At 33.1% G+C, this 24,894-nt stretch overlaps 2 protein-coding genes across 10 annotated transcripts in view; one reads left to right on the top strand and one right to left on the bottom strand.

The window, feature by feature from the left end:
• The window catches only part of LOC137250885 (probable ATP-dependent RNA helicase DHX34), a 35,007-nt gene extending 33,427 nt beyond the window's left edge, over window positions 1–1,580 (top strand). For 5 of the 7 annotated variants that reach the window (XM_067784535.1, XM_067784540.1, XM_067784538.1 and 2 more), the window contains 3 exons: window positions 468–747; window positions 812–933; window positions 998–1,580. In XM_067784535.1, the coding sequence (XP_067640636.1) occupies window positions 468–747; window positions 812–933; window positions 998–1,176 (581 nt within the window). In that variant the 3' untranslated portion in view covers window positions 1,177–1,580. Of the gene's footprint in view, window positions 1–467; window positions 748–811; window positions 942–997 lie in introns of those variants that run through there. The other 2 variants (XM_067784537.1, XM_067784541.1) reach the window with 2 other exon arrangements.
• Window positions 1,581–13,039: 11,459 nt separating this feature from the next.
• Window positions 13,040–24,894, bottom strand: part of pcm (pacman) — a 38,669-nt gene continuing 26,814 nt past the window's right edge. For 2 of the 3 annotated variants that reach the window (XM_067784542.1, XM_067784543.1), the window contains exons 18-20: window positions 23,699–23,929; window positions 23,318–23,440; window positions 13,040–16,512 (exon numbers count right to left, since the gene is read on the bottom strand). In XM_067784542.1, coding sequence (XP_067640643.1) covers window positions 16,456–16,512; window positions 23,318–23,440; window positions 23,699–23,929 — 411 coding nt within the window. In that variant the 3' untranslated portion in view covers window positions 13,040–16,455. The remainder of the gene's footprint in view (window positions 16,513–23,317; window positions 23,441–23,698; window positions 23,930–24,894) is intronic. The other variant, XM_067784545.1, reaches the window with a different exon arrangement.

Here is a 24,894-nt window from a genome sequence, read left to right on the forward strand (position 1 = left end):
GTTGTAAATTAAGAATGTTTTGCTATACTGAAATTTTTAGTTATTTATCCGACAGTACAGTGATTTGAACGATAACAGAAGCTGAAGAATAATCAAGAATTTCCTTAAATTCGTTACAATTACTTATAGAAGTATACTGAGAAAGGCCAAGTTTCAAACTTCAAAAGCCTATAGTTTCGAGGCTTCGAATAGAGAGATATCAGTTGATTGCTTATCGCAAGATGTCTGTACAGTGTAATTTGGCAGTCTTATGGCAGAAGTTGTAGTTGTAATAGAAACTAGAAGTTCCAACGTCATCATATTATATTGTTGTCAAGATCGTCGGGCTAGTACCTTATTGCGCTATTTTCCCGAACGTACCGGATCAATATCCGACAAAGGCTCATCAACGCCAATAAAATTGGTTGACACTCCTACCTTCGATAACAAATCGATAACTCGTCTATACTTTTATTTTTATACAATAGATCTGGCCAATAATGTGGAGAGTCAAAGCGTGAAAAAAGATAAGAACGCCGTGAAAGATGAGGAAGCCGAACTTTGGGAGGAGCTAATCGATTTTATGAGCGCCAATGTAAGCTATACAATAAAACGCTTGCTGCCAGCTGATATAAAGTCCCTTTATACACATCGAAAGCCGAATAATTTTGACGAATTCAATATCAATCCATTTGCTGCCGACTACCCAATCGCAATAAATGATGAAAAAGGTGGTATTAATGTTGCCGAAAATATAGTTTATGGATGGTAAGTTCAAAGTGAATGTTTTAATATAGTGTAATTTTTATTTCATCCATTATCGCAAAAATAGTCTCCAAGAAGTGCAATGGACATTGGCAATGGAGGCAGAAATGCGTCAAAATACATGGCACTGCAAGATTTGTGAAATTGAATTAGCATTTGATACAATTGAGATATTATTGCATACAAAGTGTAAGTAATTATATAATGTGTTTAATGATAATTATTATAACTATAATCCAAATTCATCTTTCAGCTTGCAGTCCATCAACAAGTAAAGTACGCAAAAGTGATACACCAACCGCCAGTGGCCCCACTTCAAAGGCAAATAAAAGCAGCAGTTCATACGTTTGTGAGATATGTAATAAGGAATTACATATGAGTAAAATTGATATTTTGAAACATAGAAAGTATTGCAGTAAAAAAAACGGATGAGTAGGACTAAAATCTTTGAAAACATTATTTTAAAATTATATCTAACCATATATGTAATACTCCAATATTGCTAATAGAAAATGATCGCAATGTTCGAAATCAAAAGAAGACAGAAGAAGAAATTTTTGTGATTGTAGCAGCATAAGTGTGACAAGAAAAAATTTAAATTCAGGTACATTCGATTATTGTATACAAAAACAAAAACGTTTAAACAGTAATATATCGGCACTCTGATGTTTGGGAATGTACCTAGCCTTTTGTAGCAATAGGAGTATTACATATGTATGTATATGTATCTAACTGTAACGGACATTGTCTACTTTATAAAAAAAAACTTTTCTAATATAAAATAAAAATCTTTTCTAATATAAAATAATAAAAAGACGATAAGTAGGCAAATAAAATATTTCTAAAACTTTCTAAAATTTGTATAGAGTTATAACAAGTAAGGAAGTCTAAGTTCGGGTGAAACTGAACATTACATACCCAGCTGTAAACTTTAAATGGTGTTGTTGTTTGTTTTGTGTGCTTAATAGTGTTACAAGGCTGCACAATAATACATATACATACATATGGTTCTATTCTGAACTAATTTTCTTTTAGAAGAAGCAAAAAGGATACAGAGGCTAACACCAATGGCCTTGAGCGAGTAATAATGCAGTTTAAATTAAATTAAATATGGGGATTTCCCTACTGTTTATTTTAAAATAAAGATATACAGAACAATAAAAATACTATGGGTACAAAACTATTTTTCGCTAAGATTTAACTTATTATTTTTTACTTACGACCCTTTTTAAAGTCATTTATATAAAAGTGGGTGTGGTCCTTATTCAATCTTATCCCTTTTAACTAGAAATATTTCCTGCTATAAGAAAAATATTTGTACCCAATTTTGTTACGATCCGTTAATTTTTCTTCGAGTTATGGCTCCCGAAACATTGAAAATTGCTTAGACAAAAAAGGGGCGGTGCCACTCCCATTTAAAAAAATTTTAGTGTTTTCCAATTTAATGTTATAATTCAATTTAGAAAGTAAAATTCTATTGATACAAAATTCTATTGATAATAAGCTAAGATATAGCTTATTATTTTCGTCTACGACCCTTTAAAAAATCTTTTATATAAAAGTGGGTGTGGCCCTAAACCGATTTCGTTAATTTTTCTTCAAAGCATTTCTTATAGTAAAGGCAACGTCTCTGCCGAATTTTGTTACGATAGGTTTAACGATTTTTGATTTAATAATATTTGTAAAACTGATTTTTTCACAAGTGGGCGGTGCCACGCCCGTTTTAAAAAAAATTTCAAAATTTGTATCAAGTCTCAATATCAGTCCACACGTCAAATTTTAACATTCTAGGTGTATTATTTACTAAATAATCAGGTTTTTGTGTTTTCCAAAATGTGGGCGTGGTTATCATCCGAATTCGCTCATTTTCAATACCAATCTATTCTGGGTCCAGATAAGCTCGTGTACCAAATTTGTTGAAGATATCTCAATATTTACTCAAGTTATCGTGTTAACGGACAGACATGGCTCAATGAAATTTGTTTTCGATACTGATGATTTTGATATATGGAAGTCTATATCTATCTCGATTTCTTTATATCTGAACAATCAACCGTTATCCAATCAAAGTTATAATACCCTGTGTACAAGTACAGCCGGTTATAAAAATAGCTTTGCTTTTAAATAAATATCAATAATTTTAAAAAATTAAATAATAATTGGTGACCCCGATAAAGGAAAATTTTCCTCCAATCAACAATTCAGCCCTATTCTGCATTTCGACTTGGATTGGAATTTTTTCGATTTGGCAATTTTGGTAATCTGTGTTCCAATCTCTTTCGATCCAACTTCGAATCGTTCGATTTTTTGTATTCTGCATTTCGATCCTAGTTCCGTTTTTCTAAGTTGCAAATTAGTTGGCGGAAAAATATTTTCTTTTTCAGCCCTATTCTGCATTTCGACTTGGATTGGAATTTTTTCGATTTGGCAATTTTGGTATTCTGTGTTCCAATCTCTTTCGATCCAAGTTCGAATCGTTCGATTTTGTATATTCTGCATTTCGATCGTAGTTCCGTTTTTCTAAGTTGCAAATTTTTTGGCGGAAAAATGTTTTCTTTTTACTTTTTTTATTAATTAAAAAAAAAATTTTACAAAAATGTAAGTAAAACTTGCTAAGAAACCTAAAAGGCTTGATGATGACTGTTTTTTATATGTTTCCAGGTCAAAAACAACATGTCGATGTCGAAGTCCTTGGATGTATTTGCCCCGCAAAAGTATCTAACACATACTTGAAAGCATCCTTATTAAGTCGAAAGTTTTTTTTAAACCTAAATAAGAAAATAAGTCATTAAACTATAGCACTTTTAAATTCAATTACCTAAAATTCGTCACTCATCTCAAATGGATTACACAAATTTCGCAATATTTGCCTTTCCTTCTCGCCTGCCCATTTTCGTATGCGTTGCTTTCCAACTCCACAAATAATGCCGCGGCTATTGATTCAAATATAATAGACAGCTATAATTTGTGTCTGTTCGTTGGCTCCAGTTATATGCCAATGCAAGCTGCCGGAGTAGAGGAAGGTGAAGCGAAAACGTAAACAATCCTTGCGGAAAGAATAAATAAATCTTCATAAAGTATTTTAGGCCAGTGCAATGAAATTAGCATCGATAAAATTCAGAAAATGTCAACTATATCCGTGCAGGAATCCGTTTTAACAAAACTTGGTGGCCACGGCAGGGAATTGGCCAAAAGAACGACAAAAACACACTTACAATTATGAAAGCACATCACTTCTATTGCTTTTTTTTGTACAAAATGGCGTGGATAATGAAATATAAACGTTTTTCAGTGTTTTTTACAAATTTTCTTTAATTTATTTTATTCCAATGTTCACACATTCCGTACAAACAGCTGATTTCGAAAAATCATTTGCTCTTCCTCTTCTCGTTTCGATTCCGTCGTAATGCAGAATACCCAACTTCGATTAAAGCGGAGCATAGAACGGGAACGTAATCGAAATGCAGAATAGGGGTGATGAAATCCCAGTTAGACACGATTCCAATACATCCAGGTCGTTTCGAGCATAAACACATAGACCTGGTGGGACCTTTAACACCATCGAATGGATACAGACACATTTTGTCAATTGTGGATTGTTTTTCGAGATGGCCAGAAACGTATGCCTTGCGAGATTTGGTGTACGTACACGAATTACAACAGAGCAGGGCTCTCAGTTTGAGTCCCTTCTGTTTCGTCAACTTTGCCATCTTCTAGGTGCTATTAGAACCAGGAAATCACCCTATCATCCTCAAGCAAATGCGATTGTTGAGCGTTTTCACACTTCTAGGTGCTATTAGAACCAGGAAATCACCCTATCATCCTCAAGCAAATGCGATGGTTGAACGTTTTCACAGAACCTTAAAGAATTCAATAAGATGTTCTAACAATTCAGTTAATTGGACGGAATAATTACCATTGATTTTGTTGGGTATTCGGACTACCTTTAAAGAAGATATTCGTGCTACACCAGCTGAAATGTTATATGGTGAAAATATTAAGGTTCCTGGAACAATTTTTTCGACAGCATATAACAACACGAACACAGATCCGTTAGATTTTGTTAATAAAATTCGTGAACATTTTAAAAACATTCGTTCCGAGGAAAGAAAACCTACTACAATCACGTCGTACATTCCACCTGATTTAAAGTCGTGCTCACACGTATTTATTCGTATAGATAGAACGAAGAAAAGTCTCCGTATGATGGTCCTTTTCCTGTGTTAAAGCGCTTACGAAAGATATTTTTGGTCAAGAAAAATGATAACAATGTAAATATATCAATTGATAGGCTAAACCAGCTTATGGGCAAATCCCAAAAACTTTTACTTTTTTGGATACTCGGGTTTTACACACGGGCAAATAACTTAAGCCCAGAAAAAAGTACAAGGACATTAAGTTTGACCTTTTGACTATCGGATCTGATGATTTAAACAATCAAGAAAGTTGATAGTAAGTATTTGCAGAACTTCGAAACGTAAAAACGTCGATTTTTTCACTTTGTCAAGCGATACACTTGATTTTGTTTTTTGAATTTTTTCGATAAAATTTTTGAGGCATCGCTGAAACGCTATGAAACGCTATGAAATTTGAACTGAATGTTGTTTTTGAGACGGAGATTTTAAAAGTATGAGCAAAATTAATGTGCCTCTCCAAATTTGGTACAAATATTTGCTCTGTGTACAATATTAATGTTTTAATGAAGTTCTGTGCTCACATTATTTTTTTCATGTAATAGCCTTAAGATGTGGGAATATCGATATGACAACTACAGTAAGTTAAATGTCTTTAAACTACCTTTTGTTTGATATCCATATTGCAAGTAAAACAAGTAAGGAAGGTTAAGTTCGGGTGTAACCGAACATTACATACTCAGTTGAGAGCTATGGTGACAACATAAGGGAAAATAACCATGTAGGAAAATGAACCGAGGGAAACCCTGGAATGTGTATCAAATCAAAGGCATTAAAGAGTATTTTATGAGGGAGTGGGCCATAGTTCTATAGGTGGACGCCATTTAGGGATATAGCCATAAAGGTGGATCAGGGTTGACTCTAGAATGCGTTTGTACGATATGGGTATCAAATGAAAGGTGTTAATGAGTATTTTAAAAGGGAGTAATCCCTAGTTCCATAGGTGGACGCCGTTTCAAGATATCGCCACAAAGGTGGACCAGGGGTGACCCTAGAATTTGTTTGTACAATATGGGCATCAAACGAATGGTGTTAATGAGTATTTTAAAAGGGAGTTGGCCTTAGTTCTATAGGTGGATGCCTTTTCGAAATATCGCCATAAAGGTGGACCAGGGGTGACTCTAGAATGTGTTTGTACGATATGGGTATCAAATTAAAGGTATTAATGAGGGTTTTAAAAGGGAGTGGTGGTTGTTGTATAGGTGTTCGCCTTTTCGAGATATCGCCATAAAGGTGGACCAGGGGTGAATCTAGAATGCGTTTGTACGATATGGGTATCAAATGAAAGGTGCTAATGAGTATTTTAAAAGGGAGTAATCCTTAGTTCCATAGGTGGACGCCGTTTCGAGATAGCGCCATAAAGGTGAACCAGGGGTGACCCTAGAATTTGTTTGTACAATATGGGCATCAAACGAAAGTTGTTAATGCGTATTTTAAAAGGGAGTGGGCCTTAGTTCTATACGTGGATGCAGTTTCGAAATATCGCCATAAAGGTGGACCAGGGGTGACTCTAGAATATGTTTGTACGATATGGGTATCAAATTAAAGGTATTAATGAGGGTTTTAAAAGGGAGCGATGGTTGTTATATAGGTGGTCGCATTTTCGAGATATCGCCATAAAGGTGGACCAGGGGTGACCCTAGAATTTGTTTGTACAATATGGGTATCAAAAGAAAGGTGTTAATGAGTATTTTAAAAGGGAGTAATCCTTAGTTCCATAGGTGGACGCCGTTTCGAGATATCGCCATAAAGGTGGACCAGGGGTGACCCTAGAATTTGTTTGTACAATATGGGTATCAAAAGAAAGGTGTTAATGAGTATTTTAAAAGGGAGTAATCCTTAGTTCCATAGGTGGACGCCGTTTCGAGATATCGCCATAAAGGTGGAGCAGGGGTGACCCTAGAATTTGTTTGCACGATATGGGTATCAAATGAAAGGCGTTAATGAGCATTTTAAAAGGGAGTGGGGCTTAGTTCTATAGGTGGACTTTCGAGATATCGCCATAAAGGTGGACCAGGGGTGACTCAAGAATGAGTTTGTACGATATGGGTATCAAATTAAAGGTATTAATGAGAGTTTTAAAAGGGAGTGGTGTGAAGGCGTTTTCCAGATATCGACCAAAATGTGGACCAGGGTGAACCAGAACATCATCTGTTGGATACCGCTAATTTATTTATATATGTAATACCTGCCAAGATTTTAAGGGTTTTTTTTTCGCCCTGCAGAACTTTTCATTTTCTTCTACTTAATATGGTAGGTGTCACAACCATTTTATAAAGTTTTTTCTAAAGTTATATTTCGCGTCAATAAAACAATCCAATTACCTTACCATGTTTCATCCCTTTTTTCGTATTTGGTATAAAATTATGGCATTTTTTCATTTTTCGTAATTTTCGATATCGAAAAAGTGGGCGTGGTCATAGTCGGATTTCGTTCATTTTTCATACCAAGATAAAGTGAGTTCAAGTAAGCACGTTAACTAAGTTCATTAAAGATATGTCGATTTTTGCTCAAGTTATTGTGTTAACGGCCATGCGGAAGGACAGACGGACGACTGTGTATAAAAACTGGGCGTGGCATCAACCGATTTCGCCCATTTTCACAGAAAACAGTTAATGTCATAAAATCTATGCCCCTACCAAATTTCAAAAGGATTGGTTATTTTTGTTCGACTTATGGCGTTAAAAGTATCCTAGACAAATTAAATGAAAAAGGGCGGAGCCACGCCCATTTTGAAATTTTCTTTTATTTTTGTATATTGTTGCACCATATTATTGCTGGAGTTGAATGTTGACATAATTTACTTATATACTGTAAAGATATTAATTTTTTTGTTAAAATTTTACTTTAAAAAAATTTTTTTTTAAAAGTGGGCGTGGTCCTTCTCCGATTTTGCTAATTTTTATTAAGCGGACATATAGTAATAGGAGTAACGTTTCTGCCAAATTTTATCATGATATCTTCAACGACTGCCAAATTACAGCTTGCAAAAGTTTTAAATTACCTTCCTTTAAAAGTGGGCGGTGCCACGCCCATTGTCCAAAATTTTACTAATTTTCTATTCCGCGTCATAAGTTCAACTTATCTACCAAGTTTCATCGCTTTAGCTGTCTTTTGTAATGAATTATCGCACTTTTTCGGTTTTTCGAAATTTTGGATATCGAAAAAGTGGGCGTGGTTATAGTACGATATCGTTCATTTTAAAAAGCGATCTGAGATGAGTGCTCAGGAACCTACATACCAAATTTCATCAAGATACCTCAAAATTTACTCAAGTTATCGTGTTAACCGGACGGACATGGCTCAATCAAATTTTTTTTCGATCCTGATTATTTTGATATATGGAAGTCTATATCTATCTCGATTCCTTTATATATGTACAACCAACCGTTATCCAATCAAACTTAATATACTCTGTGAGCTCTGCTCAACTGAGTATAAAAATATTTGACGGTTACCCGGTTTCATATTTTTGCCGATATCTCTAAAACCGGGTAACGAGTATCAACAAAATTTTACCTAAAGCGCCAAATACACGACACGAACATTTCCGCGAACATTCCCGTTATGTCATGTTTCTGCGACCTTTTCTGTCGTGTATGGCGAAATAGCTCATAATCGTAGTAATTTCTGAACGGAACAGACGTGCGCGGAAAAGTAAAATGGACAATAAAAATTTCTGAGTGAATTTATTGAAATGCATAAATCTTTGCCATCTTTGTGGCAAGTAAAAAGCAAAGATTATTGTAATAGAATTAAAAAGAATAATGATTATGCGACTTTAGAAAGCGCAAAGTTAAAGCAAGGTGGTGATGAGTGGGAATCGCTTCTCTCATTATTGTATCCCGTTTCGTTATGAGTGGCAAAATTTTGTGTAAAAGTAATTTTTAAAATCATTTTGTGACGTGAATTCCAGTTCTTTAATAAGCTCACTTTGTCCAAGAACTGCTCGTTTTTTAAACCATTCTTTGCACCAAATTCTTTTTTTGCGATCTTCTCTCTTTTTTTTATGCTTAATTGCCACAGCGAGCAATATTGCTGCAGCACAATTGTTGTCCGTATTCATCGCTGTCTGAAAGAGAACTAATGTTCGGCCAAAAGTTCGTATGGTGTATGGCCAAAGCTGCGAACAAGATTGCGGAATGTTCGCGGAAATGTTCGTGTCGTGTATTTGGCGCTTAAATTTACGCCACATAGATATGTACATCCTGATACAATTTCAGCACAATCGGTTAGGAAGTGTTTAAATAAGTAAAAAAATTAAGGTTTTCCGGGTTTATATTTTTATCAATATCTCCAAAACCGGATCTAGGGTATTAAAACTTTTAAACCTAAAGTTTCAAAAGAATCGGTAGAAAGGTGTTAAAATAAATGTGTTGCTAACTTTGCAGTAAAAAATATTTGGCGGTTATTCGGTTTTATATTTTTACCGATATCTACAAAACCGGGTCTCGTGTATCAAACAAATTTTACATAACTCACAGTTGCATATATCTCCATATTTTGTTAAAATTTCGAAATAATCGTTACAGAAGTGTTGAAATAAATGTATATTTAACATTGCGACCTCGATTTATATATATTTTGCTCTATCTTTTTGAGGTATTATGTAAGACGAGTAACGGCGATGCACTATAGCTCCAATTTACCCCTCAATGTTCCCAACAAAAAGATATTTGCGTGTTACTATGTTTCAAAAAAAAAATTTTTTTCTCCAAAAAAACCAAAGTTTGGCGGATTTTCCCTTATATATTTTCGGAAAACAAGAAGAAAGCAGTAAACTTCAAAGCATGACTTTTCGTTCCTTCTTTTGGAGGGGTGGTAATGTAACGGACATTAGCCGTGTTTTTTTTACACGCGTATACGTTTCGTTTGCGCGTGAAAAAAACGCCTATCATCGCTCAGATAATGCTTAGGAGACCCATCTAGCGGCAGTGGTTAAACAACTAGCTACAGCTACAGGGTGTACCGAAAAGCGGAGACACAACCCTCTGTTGTATTTCTGTGTATAACATATAGCTGAATCAGTTGTGATAGATAGTGGACGCGCATAGAATACATGGAATTAGTGCAGAGGGTGAAACATGGACACATATTTCAGTTACATCTGAGTATAATGCGTATTGAAATTTAGTAGTACCAATTTTATGCTTAACAATTTCAGAGGTGTATTTAAAGTTTGTCGCCTAGCAGTCCATATAAAGTTTAAGCGTAAACGTATATAGACGTGAAACACAGCTATTGTCTACTTTATAAAATAAAAACTTTTTTTTTAATAATAAAAAGAGGACAAGTAGGCAAATAAAATACCTACTAAAATATTCTTAAATTTGTATAAAAATATATTCAAATTGTAAGCTTTGGTTTTAAATAAATAACAATAGTTTTAAAAAAGTAAATAAACCAGGGGTCGATTCCGGTTGAGCGTTATAGTGAAGTAAAAAAAAAATGTTTCACTTTGGTTATCACTTAATGTCTTCATTTTTTCTCTTCACTGAGTTCGAAAATGCGATTCTTATAACTGCTGTGAAAACTGTTAGCTGAATAACATTTGAATTTACGATGTGTGAAGTTTTCTTTGCTGAATGATAAATTATGATAGATTTCTTTTGTTTTTGTTTTCTTTTTGTTTGATGTTGTTTGTTTGACAATTTTTTTTAAATTCAAACGTTAACACAAATTTTGTATCAGCGTTAACTTTGTTTCCACTACACTTCAATTCGAAGTTTTAACGCAAAACGAGAATCAATAATCGTGGTGAATTGGTGTTAATACTTTTCACTTTACGATAACGCACAACCGGAATCGACCCCCAGCATATGTTATTTATGGCAATGAACTTATAACTCCGCTGTTATATCGGTACGTATATGGGGTAAAGTATACCAACCGTTCCACTTAAAAAGCTTCATCGCTTCGATTTGAATGAAATTTGGTGAAATTGCTGTGCTATATAGTAGTGTTAATTTCACCTAAGTTCGCTCCTAAATTTTGGATGGTTACGGAGATATACGTGTCTGAATTCTCAATTTTTTTTTGTGGAAGCCTTTTTTCTATAAATCATAAGTCGTGTAAATTGGCTTTCTAAGAAGAAATGAATAAAACGGTTTCTAAAGTATTTTTTCCATTCTTTTCGAATATAAATATAAAAAAATTTTTTAGAAAAATTTAGTAAAAATTTTATCAAAAAAAATTTTTTTTTTTAAATTTTTTTCAAAGAGGGTCATTTGTCATATGTTTATTTTTAAATAAAAGCTTGATATTTTTCCTTTAAAATGATACCTATTTTATTTTGGCACGCGAAAATGTCTTTAATACATTTTTATTTTAAACATACATACATATATAGTTCCAGATAAAATTCACCCATAAATTTTATAATTTTTATTTTTTTTTCAAGTTTGAACATTTTATGTATTTTTATTTCTATTTCTATGAAAAAAAAAAATAAAAAATAAAAATTATAAAATGTATGGGTGAATTTTAGCTGGAACTCTATATGTTTAAAATAAAAATGTATTAAAGAAATTTTCGCGTGCCAAAATAAAATAGGTATCATTTTAAAGGAAAAATATCAAGCTTTTATTTAAAAATAAAAATATGAAAAATCCCCCCCTTTGAAAAAAATTTAGAAAAAAATTTATAAAAATTTTTTTTTTAGAAAAACGTGTAGTATAAATGTTTGACATAACATTTTAAATAGAGAACTTGTAAGCTATAGAAAAGTAAAGAATGAAATCGCTGGAAGGTAATTCACCATTGGAGTAACTATGCATGTACATAGAGCAAGTTTAATTCTCGTAACACTTTATTTTGAAACGATTCCAGAACAACTCAAACTTTTATGCTGTCGGCAACATCAACATTAAAAAGATGTTTTTTATTATCTTATTAGATTCGGTTGCGTGAGTGAAAATTCGTAAAAACTTGAACAACATGCTACTAATTTTGGAAAAATCCTGTTCGTTCAAACAAAACTTTTGCAACAAGAGGACGCAATTTTGCATTTCGCTTGGAGGAGAAGTTGCAAAATTGTACCCGATAAATAGGTGTCCCGGTATCGCATAATTTTTTGCAGTGTTATGCACATTAAATTCAAAAAAGGTTTTTTTTGTTTTGTATTGATAACTGAAAAACTAGTTTTTTGTTGTTTTCCCAATTTGTGTGTTTTTTCGATTTGGTGGTTTTCTTATTTTGGTGTTTTTTTAAACAAGTGGCACCATCGTCATAGGTACAAAGTAGAGAGCGCAGTGTGCGTAAAATTCTTTTTGAAATTTGCTCATGCAAATTGACTGTTGTTCGCTGTCGAAAAGACCTGGAAGATCAGTTGTGTTAACAGAAAAATCAGTTAGATTGATTAGGAATCTGTCAATTTTACAGAATTTTGTTAACTTAAGAGCGACAATTTCTCTTCTGTTGATATGACTAAACTAATTTGTTCGCTTGACAAAGAACTCGGTCGAATTAACCATAATTCGATCAATTTCACCGAATCTCCGTTTAGTCAAGAACAACAGAACAGATTTGTTGATTTTACTAGCACCATTTCTTTCGGTGTGAGTATTTGAAAAATACGATTGTATAACAAACAATGCACAATACAGTAGAATTGCGTAGAAGTTAATCGTTTTCGTAAACTTTTGAGCTAACTTTCTTGAATTAGCCGTTTGTTTGGCCACAACAACAGGCCGCGTTCAATTTTATTTAAATGAAGTTTCCGCAACCTTAAGTACCGACAGGAAAAGTGCATACCTCGAGAAACATAATTACCTTTTAAAAGTTTCGGTTCACTTTTTCGTGGTTCTACTTTATTGCAAGTAAAAGCTGACGCTATATACCTGCGTTACGACAAAGAGAAAATGAAAGAAAGAGAAAATATTTTAAGTAGAATATACGCGGTGATCTTACCTATTGTTCGGGCCAAAGGAACACGTCGCAAGAGTATTTTGTTTCTTCTATAGAGTTTTGAGTCGAAATTAAACAGAATCGTCTGTAATTGTACATCTTGCATTTAATTTTGAGTAATGCCGTCGTGTTTAGTCTGTTGGGAAACTCGTGTGTGAAGTCCATTAAAGTATCTTACAATACAAAAGCAATGGTACTTGTTTTATGCCCAATAATTTGTTGGTTTTTTTTTTTGTATTTCTCATCATATGAGTACAAGTTCGTATATCTATATATGTACATACACATCAGATCTTAACTTAGGCATAGTTTCCTGTATTAACACTTAAATGTTAAATTAGTTGTTAAAATTGTTTATATGTATATGTATCTACTATATCGAATTATATTACAACATATGAATTGGGCATGTTTAATTTACTAATAAATATGATAAATGTTTTAAGCATTTAATATACATATCTACGTAGTCAAATAATTAAAGTTACTTTAACAAATTTTGATTTTGCTTAAATATAGATGCCACCCTCTAACTATATGACTCGATTTTAAAGAACAAATATAAATACATACTTATATAAATGTATAGTATGTATATACTATAATTCTGTGGGCTCATTCCATTTCAAGACGCCCGGTGAGCGCAGGACATGATTTTTGATTTCGATGAAATTTTAATATGTTGTTCTTTGGTCAAAATAATGAAACACGGTTTTTTTTTTGCCTCAAAAATATTTTTTTCGGATTTATCGGCAATTGAATTCGGTAAAATGCAATCGATATTTTATTCACCTATTTTTTCAACTGTCAATAACTTTGTCAGAAATTAACCGATTCTCATGATTTTTTCTTTTAAATGTTCGTTATTACATTTACTTCAACATAAATTTATAAACAATATCATATAGTTAAAAACAATTTTTTTTAGTATTTAGTAAAAATTAATGACTTTTTTTTCAAAAATTAATTTCTAAAAAAAGGTTATTTTTTTTGTTTAAACGTTTTCTATATTGAATGAACACTACATGTTTCCACTTGGACAAATGCCTATTAGCCAAAACTCGTTGTTTTCGAGATATGAATTTTTGAATATTAAAAATTTTTTCAGCCCATTTATTGATGCAATGCATAACAGCATACAATTGCTCTGTCAAAAATTAACAGATTCTCATGATTTTTTCTTTGAAATGTTCGTTTATTTTAGTATTTAGTAAAAATTAATGACTTTTCAAAAATTAATTTCTAAAAAAAGGTTATTTTTTTTGTTTAAAATTTTCTATATTGAATGAACACTCCATGTTTCAACAAATGCCTATTAGCCAAAACTCGTTGTTTTCGAGATATGAATTTTTGAATATTAAACATTTTTCACCCCATTTATTGATGCAATGCATAACAGCATACAATAACTTTGTCAAAAAGTAACCGATTCTAATGATTTGTTCTTTGAAATGTTCGTTATTACTTTTAATTTAACAATTGCATATAGTTAAAAGAAAGTTATATACAAGAGCATATAGTTAAAAAAATATTTTTTTATTTAGTAAAAATTTACGACTTTTTTTCAAAAATTAATATTTCAAAAAAAAATTATTTTTTTTGTTTAAATTTTTTCTATATCGAGTGAAAAAAGTCGTAAACTTTTACTAAATAAAAAAAATATTTTTGTTAACTATATGCTCTTGTATATAAATTTATATAAAATTAAAAGTAATACCGAACATTTCAAAGAAAAAATCATGAGAATCGTTTAATTTTTGGCAGAGCAATTGTATGCTGTTATGCATTGCATCAATATATGGGGGGAAAAATGTTTAATATTCAAAAATTCATATCTCGAAAACAACGAGTTTGCCTAATAGGCATTTGTCCAAGTTGAAATATGGAGTGTTCATTCAATATATAAAAAGTTAAAAAAAAAAAAAAACTTTTTTAGAAATTAATTTTTGAAGTCATTAATTTTTACTCAATTCTAATTTTTTTTTAACTATATGATATTGTATATAAATTTATGTAAAAGTAAATGTAATAACCAACATTTTAAAGAAAAAATCATGAGAATCGGTTAATTTTTGACAAAGTTATTGACAGTTGAAGAAATAGGTGAATAAAATATCGATTGCATTTTACCGAATTCAATTGCCGATAAATCCGACAAAAAAATTTTTGAGGCAAAAAAAAAAAAAACACGTGTTTCATTATTTTGACCAAAGAACAACATATTAAAATTTCATCGAAATCAAAAATCATGTCCTGCGCGGACCGGGTGTCTGGAAATGGAATGAGCCTGTGGTTATAAGCAAAAACCGCTTAAATTGTGTGTAAAATAAAGGACTTAAGACGGATATCGTATATGTCAACCGATATGTATACACATTGACCGCTGAGTGGAAATTCAATATTTATCTGTTGCCTCTTCGAAGCGCTCTATTACAGCTCTATCTTAACAATAAACATGCGCTCTGTAATTATTTCTTGATATACGACTTTTTGGGGCAAGCAACAGAGATAGGACATCTTCCACTCCGCCGATAATATAAAGTTGTAATTGGAAAATTAGGCACAAACAGAATAAGAAAAGTATAATCAATATATATAATAAGCAAACAAAATAGGTACATGAGATTTAAAAAAAAAACCCCAAATTTGTCTTTATAATTTCAATAATACTCGTATGTTTGTATTTCTATACCCACATACCTCTAATTTAACTAACCTTAAAATCGAGCGAAACAGTTAAACCATATTTTTTATGTCACAACACATCAACATGAATTAAAATAACGGTAGCCATGTTGACGTTTTTGTTTTGTCTTTAAACTCTTCGAACAAAAATAATTAAATTCAGTGATAAATCAAAGTGCCATAGTAAATTAGCACCGGGATTTTAGCGCTTAGCGAAAACTTACAATTTCACTGTGTGGCTGATGAGAAGTAGCAATTTGGGTGATTTATCCTAGAAGGTTTAATGTGGTTAATAACCTGGGCCGATTTGTATGGACGAAAGTTAACCAATATCGTGCCATCGATTTTTCGATAGGATTTGGGCTCAGGAAAAAAGTTCCACTACGCATACCCAAAAAAACAAATTCCGAGCATGGCGAAACGGTAAATTTTTCGTCGAAAACACTCCCCAAAACCCAAAAAATATATTTTTTTTTTCAAAAAACTGTTATCGCCAACATTTTTACAACAGTTTTTTGAAAAAAAAAAGGAAATATTTTTTGGGTTTTGGGGAGTGTTTTGGTCGAAAAATTTACCCTTTCGCCATTTTTTTTTTCGCAGGCTCGAAAATTATGTTTTTTTTGGGTATGCGTAGTGGAACTTTTTTTCCTGAGCCCAAATCCTAACGAAAAATCGATCCAAAAAAAAAAAGCCACATTCAGTTGTTGCAAAAAATTTTCATTACACAAAGTTTCTTTTCAACTCTAGACCCTGTAAACAGGGAGGAAAACAGAAATAAATTACTATTTTTTTCAGCCAAAAAACGAAATTGCTACTTTTCGCCAGCCACAACCTGAAATTGCTAGTTCTCAAAATGTTTAAAGTGTAAGTTTTCGTATGGTAAGTCGAAATGATGTTATAGCAGTTGATGCAGCATATTCTCAGTAGCTCAGTGTGCGTTGTCAAATCTAGCGCCAATCTTTGGTACCCGTGGCGTGCGTTTTTGCTGTTGAAAGATGTAAAAAACCAATATTACTGATATGAGGCGAAAAATCTGCAGTTACTAAGAGTAAGACGGGAGTCAAGGTGGATTTGAGGAAAAAAATCGATAGAGTTTATATCATTCCCTAGACATCATATAGAAAATGTAGATTAAAACAGCGATCAACTCAAAAAATTACAATGTTTAGGAAAGGAAAAAAACTGTTTGACTTCCTCATATGAGCCAATTTTTACTATTTACCAATTCACCTCTGGATGAGAGGTGGAACTAATATTTGATAGAGTATACAGATCCGTGCGTATTGCGCCCTGTGGTGTGCACAAGTTCAAAATTTCAGATTTCAGATGTAGCTCCCTGTTGATTTCGGTTTGCGATACCGCCTTACTCTTACCATAAGCATGAATATGCATTTTTTCGATTTCTATACCCAAACCCATGTAAAATTTAATGGTATTTAAAAGTTTAACAAGAATTATATATTTATTGAGTTTCTGCCAAAGCACATTAACTTTGAAACATATTGTGACGAATATTAGCAGTTCTATATATCACGATACCGCTACTAAATAAAAGCACAACCACAATAAAGCAAGCAGCCACACTTATGTACATGAGAACATCATAGCAAGCAGCCACACATAGACATATAAGTAGCAGCTTGAAGCAAAGAGATTATTTAACATACACATATGTAATCATCAGCTAAGAGCCGACGTTGTTACATACACACGCATATACCTAGAAGAAAAATATAAACTACAGATATACATGAGATACAACTGTTCCAGGAGGCATTTTCGTGAAAAGTCTAGACCTTAGGAGAAATATGCGAACGAGACAACAGAGAGTATAAAAGTAGCGCAAGCTGAGGAATAAGGGATCAGTTTGATTTTAACATGCTTTAGCGAATTACGCGGTTATTGTAATTGTACTACTGCCAAAGTAGTCTTAATAAAGAGCATTTTTCCATACTGAATATTGGAGTTATTTATTCCACAGTTCAGAGATTCGAAAGATAGCAGAAAGTGCAAAATAAACAGGAAATGCCCTATATTCTTTTACAATAAACTAGGAATCTGTACTTCAAAGAAAATTGGTTGAGTATCTTAAGGAAGTCCAAACATGCAAATTTAAAGTCAGTATATAGCTTCATCAGAAACATCAAATTAATAATAATTTTATTTACTATCAATTTAACATAATTTTCTAACTACGCTTAGTTGTATATAGAGTCGATAACACTGGCAGTTAGTGCTCACTTATTAAGTTCATTAATTAAGATTTTTAAGAACGGTTGGACCGATTTCGCTAATTATTTTTTTAGAATATTCCTAGAGGTACGAGGATTGTTTTTGCGGAGAGAACAATTCTAAAAATTGCTTAAAAAAGTCTAAAAACTCCACCTTTGTAGTAAAAAACCATAAAATTTTTGTTTACACAGCTATGTATAAATTCAAAACGGATGGGTCGATTGCAATATTTCTTCTTTCCAATAAAACTTTGAAATATTTACCTTCGTTCTCCATAAAAAATACTTGATTTCTTTCTTATATCAACAAAATTGTTTGAACAAAAGTAACATTTTTACCAAAAAATGTGGTGCGTGTGGTTGTTCGCTGTCAACTGTGCGCGCAAATTGCTTTTGAGTGAGGCATGATGCGACACATACGTACATATGTACATAGCATTCACTGCGTTATTTCATTTCATATCAGCTTGACATATGTATGTACATATTTATGCGTGTTGCCAAGGTAATGCAACATAAATGGTTAAGATGCATACATCTATTAAAAAATACTCTTTCGTTACAAATTATAAACAAAAGTTCTATTTTTTGGTATATTTGTATGCATATGCTAATTTGCATGCTGAACGTAAAGACAAAATGACTGAATATTAATTTTTTATATTTTTTCATGGCAGCCCTAAATGTGTTTTTTCACGAGTTTTCTTATTAAAATTTGTTCGTAATTTGTGCAAACTGTGCTCATAGCGAATTAATTTTATCATAAAAAAATTTATTTTTTAAACAAAAATAAATATGTATGTAGCCCGAACGAAATGATTACAAGTGATCAATATTTTTCGTAAGTTAAGTTTAAATTATCGCATACATTTATAAAAATAGTTGCAATGTGTTCAGTGAGCTTTTCTGAAAGGAAAGAAAAGAAAGGGAAGTAAAGAAGAGGAAAGGAAATGAAAGGAAAGGAAAGAGAGAAAAGAAACTGAGAAAGAGATCAAGTTAGATGAAGATATACAGATAGATGGAGTGGAGGAGTAAGGAGAGAGAGGTAGAGAGAAAAGAAGGGAGGAATTCGATTTGCCTGAAATTTAGTGTATAGGTAACCCTTTGCCAAGATTAGTAATTACGATTCTTTTTTTTCGGGAAGGGGACCAGGGACCGATCTATTCAAACAAATTCTATTACTCGTTTAATTTGCCTAAAATTTGGTATATTGGTACACCTTTGCCTGGGATTGTGACTGGGACTAGAACTGGGTGGGGGTGAGGTAAGAGGTAAAAACTTCTTAAGAGATATGCAGATAGACCAAGGTTAGGGAAGAACAACGTCGGCGGGGTCTGCTAGTAATAATAATATGCCAGTAAATGTTTCCTTTTCAGTTTTTCCCAATAAAACCAAAATAATAATTAAATAACAATTATTAGGACATTGCTAATAGAATAACTATTATTTACCGGTGTTAAGCTGCCACCTTGTATGTTAAGTTCATTAATTCTCAAAAATCTTAAGTAAAATTGAACACACCATTAATATTAAACATACACACATATAGTTAATTAATTAATTTATTTAATTAAGTTAATAAATCATAATAATAATAATACTTTTTTCTTGTAATAGCACGAAGCGGAAAACATCCTAAAATGTATTGCTTGTGTGAAGCACAGGAAGAGTTACTTCGTAAGACTTTGAGTCTCTCTACACGACTAAATTTTTTGTTATATTATTTGATTTTTAAGAAGCCCTTCAATACCGACCTAAGAACATACCATCTACGGCCCCCTGAATTTGACACCACCGCAAACGGACATCACAGTCTCTTTTTCATTATTGGGTCTTAGGCCATTGCTAGAACAGACAACTTGTTACTTGTTTGAGGGCTTAGCCCTGCTATGCACCTAAGTGGGGAAGAAACGCTTAACCAGAGACTTCGGTTTTTTTCTGAGGTTTTAAAAGAAGATGAGCGAAGCGACGAAGCAGATACTGACTGTGACGCATATGGGTAGATGATTATCCAAACTTATAGATCTGAAGAAAAGGAGCTGCTTAATTTAGTGGTCAGAAAAATGCGGGACGAGCCAAATATATACAGCTTGCAACACTTCAAGGGAGTTTCTAACAGTCCTGTAAGCAATTACCCTCTAAATCATTGTGGATAAGACAAGTGTGACAACTTCTGCATAGACGTCAAAATAACAAATAGAATGGATCACCTGATTTGCAATTGACTATCGCTGTCTCATTTTGTATCTCTTTCTATCACCCGCTGAAGATGGCCGATCCTTTGCGCCGCCATATAGAACACCCTGTCAAAACGCTAAAAAGTAGCCATATTGAACATGTTGTCAGGCAGTTGACGGATAACACACATATCACAATTGTTTTATCCACAATGCTCTAAATATTGGCAGTTGAATAAGAATACACGGAACAAAATTCAAATTTCCATAATATAATTTTTTGGAGGTAGCCATGGCGGAACTATACAAGGTGGCAACACGGGACAGCTGATTTGGACTTTTTTATTTGATTTGATACATAAACTTCCGGCGCAGTACGATTTTGACATTAGTTCATCGAATTTACAAAAACAAAGTACATGGAACTTTTATTTATGTTTGTAGGGATGTCACCATGCTGCCACCTTGTATGGTTCCGCCATAGCCATGGGAGGTAGCAATGCTTTTTCAGCATTTGACAAATTGCTTCAGTGACAAGAAACAGTTTATGTCAAACAACGTCAAAGTGGATTTGCCTGGGTTTTTCTGTCATGAGCAGGGGCAGTATTTACTAAGTGTGAGTTTTTGGATGTGCATTTCTCTTTCATACAAATTATGTATATGAAGAAAATGTGTACATTTCGAAACTCACACTTACTGAATCTACCCCCAGACCGCTAAACCAAAAGTGAATATTTCGTAATGTTATTTGTAACATTACAAAAAAAAAAAAAAATTTACGTGTTTCGTTTTTTTCTCATTGATATGGTTTTTTGAGGGTTTATATAACAGGGGGCCAATTCACGTTCTGTAAAGTGATAAAATGAAAAAAAGCTCATACAAAAGTTTGTTCAAATGTATGAAAATTTGTTTTATTTTATCACTTCACAGAACGTGAATTGGTGCCCAGGTTGTAATACGAAACGAAAGGATTTCAAACATCGAAAGCCCTAACCTGTATAAGAATGCTAGGTTCAAAAGGAAGAAATAAATTGTTTTCTTTTGGCTCGGGCTCTTTCAAAAAACTGGCTTGACAAACCTGTTTCGGCGTTGTGCCATCATCAGTGTCGAATTTCGTTCTGATCTGTTGTTTCCTTGTATTTATATTTCGTAGGTACATGAACAGGTATTGTCAAAATTGATGCTTGTGTATGTGCTGTGTGTTCATTCAGAACCGACGGTGGTTTTTACTGATCGATTTGTGTGGCTGACTGAGGCAGGTAGAAGACAGTAATTCTTGTCGTTTGATCTTCTTTGTGGGTTTGTTGTTTTGGTGCGTTTATTGTTTTGTGTTTATTTGTTGTTGTGTGTTTGTCTGTTGTATCTGTGTGATAACTTTGTTTCTTGTAACCTAGCTTTAAAGGCTCAAATATTGTGTCAGAAATTGTGTTTATCTGTTTGTTTATTATTCTACCGTCGAATGTTTTCTGTTTGTAGATTTTTATGTTTTCGAGTACGTTGAGACGTCGGCCTTTTGCTTGTATGTGAAGAACTCTAACTGTTTTATTGATGTTTGCTGGGGAATATTCATTCTCGACCATGTGATTCGCGAAGTTAGACTCTGCTATAATGATTGGATTCCGTATTTTTTTGTTGTAATCTCTAATGTGTTCTCTGAACCTCGTACTTATTTGAATGTTAGGTTCGAAAAGAAGAAATAAATTGTTTTCTTTTGGCTCGAACTCTTTCAAAAACTGGCTTTTTCCAATACCCAGGCAGCTGCAAAGTATTTTATTTAAACTCCTTGTACAAAGCCTTAACATCAACAACAAGAAAAACCAAACTTTTTCGAAAACAGTTAAATCTGGCGTGAAACCGAGCGGAGCCGCGGGTTTAGGTGCACTTTAGATTCGAAATTTATGGAGTTTTCCTGGTGCAGATGTAATAATTTCTATTAGATTAGTAAAACAACTTACAAACATTCGCATTTACCGCGGCGAAGTATTATTGCATCATAAATAAGTTTCTTGTAATAGGTCGGCCCTTGCCCATATCTCTAGTTATTAATAGGTGCAGTGCAATAACGCCCGAGGGGATAACACCCGCGGGTGTTTTTTTAATGAAAAACCCAGTTTCAAAATTTTCTATTCAAATATATCGCACAGCAACTACAATAGAGTCACAACTTGAAAAATTTAAATGTTCAGGAGAGAAGAAAAACGGTTTATGTGAAAATGTCTGTAATGTTATACTGAAATCCAGTTTTACAAAGGAGACCTTCATTATAAAATGAATTGACGAAATTTTGTTGTATTTATTTGTTTACGGACAAAATATATAGCAATTTTGAATTATGACTATTTATGACAATTATTTTATCAAAAAGGGTACAGTTCACAATAATACAAGCAAATTTACTTACTCTTTACGTATAACAAGACACAATTTTAATTAATACACAACAAAGTTAAAACTTTTTTGCAACAAGATAGTCAGAATTTAAAATAATAAGCTTTATGCGTAAAAAACTGGTATGTTAAAGAAGAAAATAATGACAAGGGGCAGTTAGAGATGTGTACTGTAAATTGGTTTATGAAAAAAAACCGATTTTGAAAAATTTTAAGTTATGACTCTTTTTTAGTTAGTGTGCGATATGTTCATGGGTTTGAGTATAGAAAATGTAGAAATCGTAGACAATTTTTCAAAAATGTATTGTGGCGAATTTTAGCATCACTAAGCTGTTAGTAAATAAAGGCACAACAGCAAAAACATTAAAACAAGCTACATTTGTGAACATGAACACATCAATCATCATTTATACATAGAAGGCGACGAAAAAATATCTCACACACACATGTAGTCATCAGCCGAAGTAGTTACTCACACATACACACGCATATGGCTATAAACTGCAAAAATACACGTATATAGCTGGTAACCAAGCATCAGATACAATTGTTCTCGAACTGTTCGCGAACTGACTAGACCTTAGGAGAAATGGGTGAACGAAGCAACGGAGAGTATAAAAGCAGCGCAAGCTGAGGATTCAGTTTGATTTAAACACGCTATTAGTTAGTTGCGAAGTGAAGTATAATTGTACTACATCCAAAGTAGTGTAATAAAGACCATTTTGCAATAAAGAATACTGGAGTGATCTATTCAACAGTTCAGCGATTCGAACGTTAGCAGAAGATTTCAACTAAGCGGAATTTCCTAAAATTCGTTACAGTGTTTAGTTGAAGCGTGTGGAAAACATTTGACAGTAAAATAGCAAACTTTTTACATTTTCTATGGATTCTAGACCGAGAGAATACCCCAAATATTTACTAAAAAAATTGGTGTGATCCAAAAGCAGCCGAATGTTATGCAGTTTAATATATACATGTATATTCAAATGGCATACCTTTGTTTTTATGTCTGAAACGTTATCTGTGGCGACTTTGACAGGAGTTGTTGCTATCGTCTGCTCTGGTTTTGGGCATATATTTGTATTCGATGTTTCCGTGTTTATTTGCAAGTTTGCGACCTTTATAATAAGAAACATAAAAAGATATTATTTGACAAAAGGGGAAATATATTTGAAGCAAATGTGTCATAGAAAAAGGTAAACGTATTTTGTTTGCTGAAAACTGGCAAACAGGCTTGAAAAATTAAAATTTGCATGACATATTTTTGAGTAGCAAGACATACCAAACAACATAAAATTGACCACTGCAATATTTTACTTTTACAGTACCACTTCCATTTTCACTACATGCGTATGTAATTAGATTATTTTACTTACATTTTGCTGTAAGTTTCTTACTTCGTCATTTGTTGGAATATTCAAAGGTTGTGCAGTGTTTTCTTCACTTATTGGATTTTCTTGTTGTTCTTGCTGTGGCGATTTTGACGGCTGCATTTGTGTTTGTGTTTTATGGTGCACATTTCCACGGTGTACCTGCAGTGGTATGAAAGCACTTTTCGGACATTCATTCGTTGTGTGGTGTGCGACATTATTCGCAAAATGTGGCATCTACAAAACACACGAATTTATTAGGTCCTTGTTTAATAAAAGGCATTGAGGGATGTTGTTGAGCTCAGATGATACTAAAATCAATTTCGGCAGTGGATTGGTGTAGCTCTTTATTTTAAATCATATTTGGAGACATTTTAAAAATTTATTTCATTATCAACTTAGAATCCATCCCAGAATTTTTTACTGGCCTTTTTTGATTACTTTTTATTATTTTTTATTTATTTTTTTATTTTTCCGCTTTGTTGAAAGAAAAATTCTCGTTTGTGGCAGGCACGGGATAATTTCTGATACAAGTACATTTTAGGATAGTAAATCGTAAGCGATTATCGAGGCGTATAGATAGAGGCAACATTTAGGACAAATGGTATATTAGCGCTGATTTAAACATGTGATGATTTCTTTTCTACACGAAAATGTCGCCACTTTCAGGGGCAAACATTTTTAAGATTCTCACTTCGCCCTGTGAAATTGTAGCCACTTAAAATGTTCAGTGACACCCTGTATGACTTAAAAAGAACAAAAATTGTAACCATTTTTACAAAAAAATACAGTTCGTGTGGTTGTTCGCTGTCAACTGTGATCGCAAATTGGTTTTGAGTGAGGCATAATGCGACACATACGTACATATATAGCATTCACTTCAGCTTCCGAGTGATTCATAGCATTCGCTTCAGCTTCGTGTGATTCATTAGCTTATTCACAGGGCTGTTTTCTGCGCCGTCAATGGCAGCGAGGGCAAGTAATGTTGCATTTTTGGCCATTTTTAGGGGTAGGTTGTTGAGAAAAGCAATTGATGCCCTCTATTCAGGCTAAGCTGATTCTACAAAGGGTTGGCGTGAAGGCGACATTTCCGTGTAGAAAAGAAAACACCAAAATTCTACGGTAAGTATATACACACGTGAACACTATGCTACACTCATTGTCTATATGTATAAAAATCAAATTCAATTTGTGTATATGTT

The sequence above is a fragment of the Eurosta solidaginis genome, chromosome 4 (assembly GCF_040869045.1).
Source record: "Eurosta solidaginis isolate ZX-2024a chromosome 4, ASM4086904v1, whole genome shotgun sequence".
Classification (NCBI taxonomy): Eukaryota; Metazoa; Arthropoda; class Insecta; order Diptera; family Tephritidae; genus Eurosta; species Eurosta solidaginis.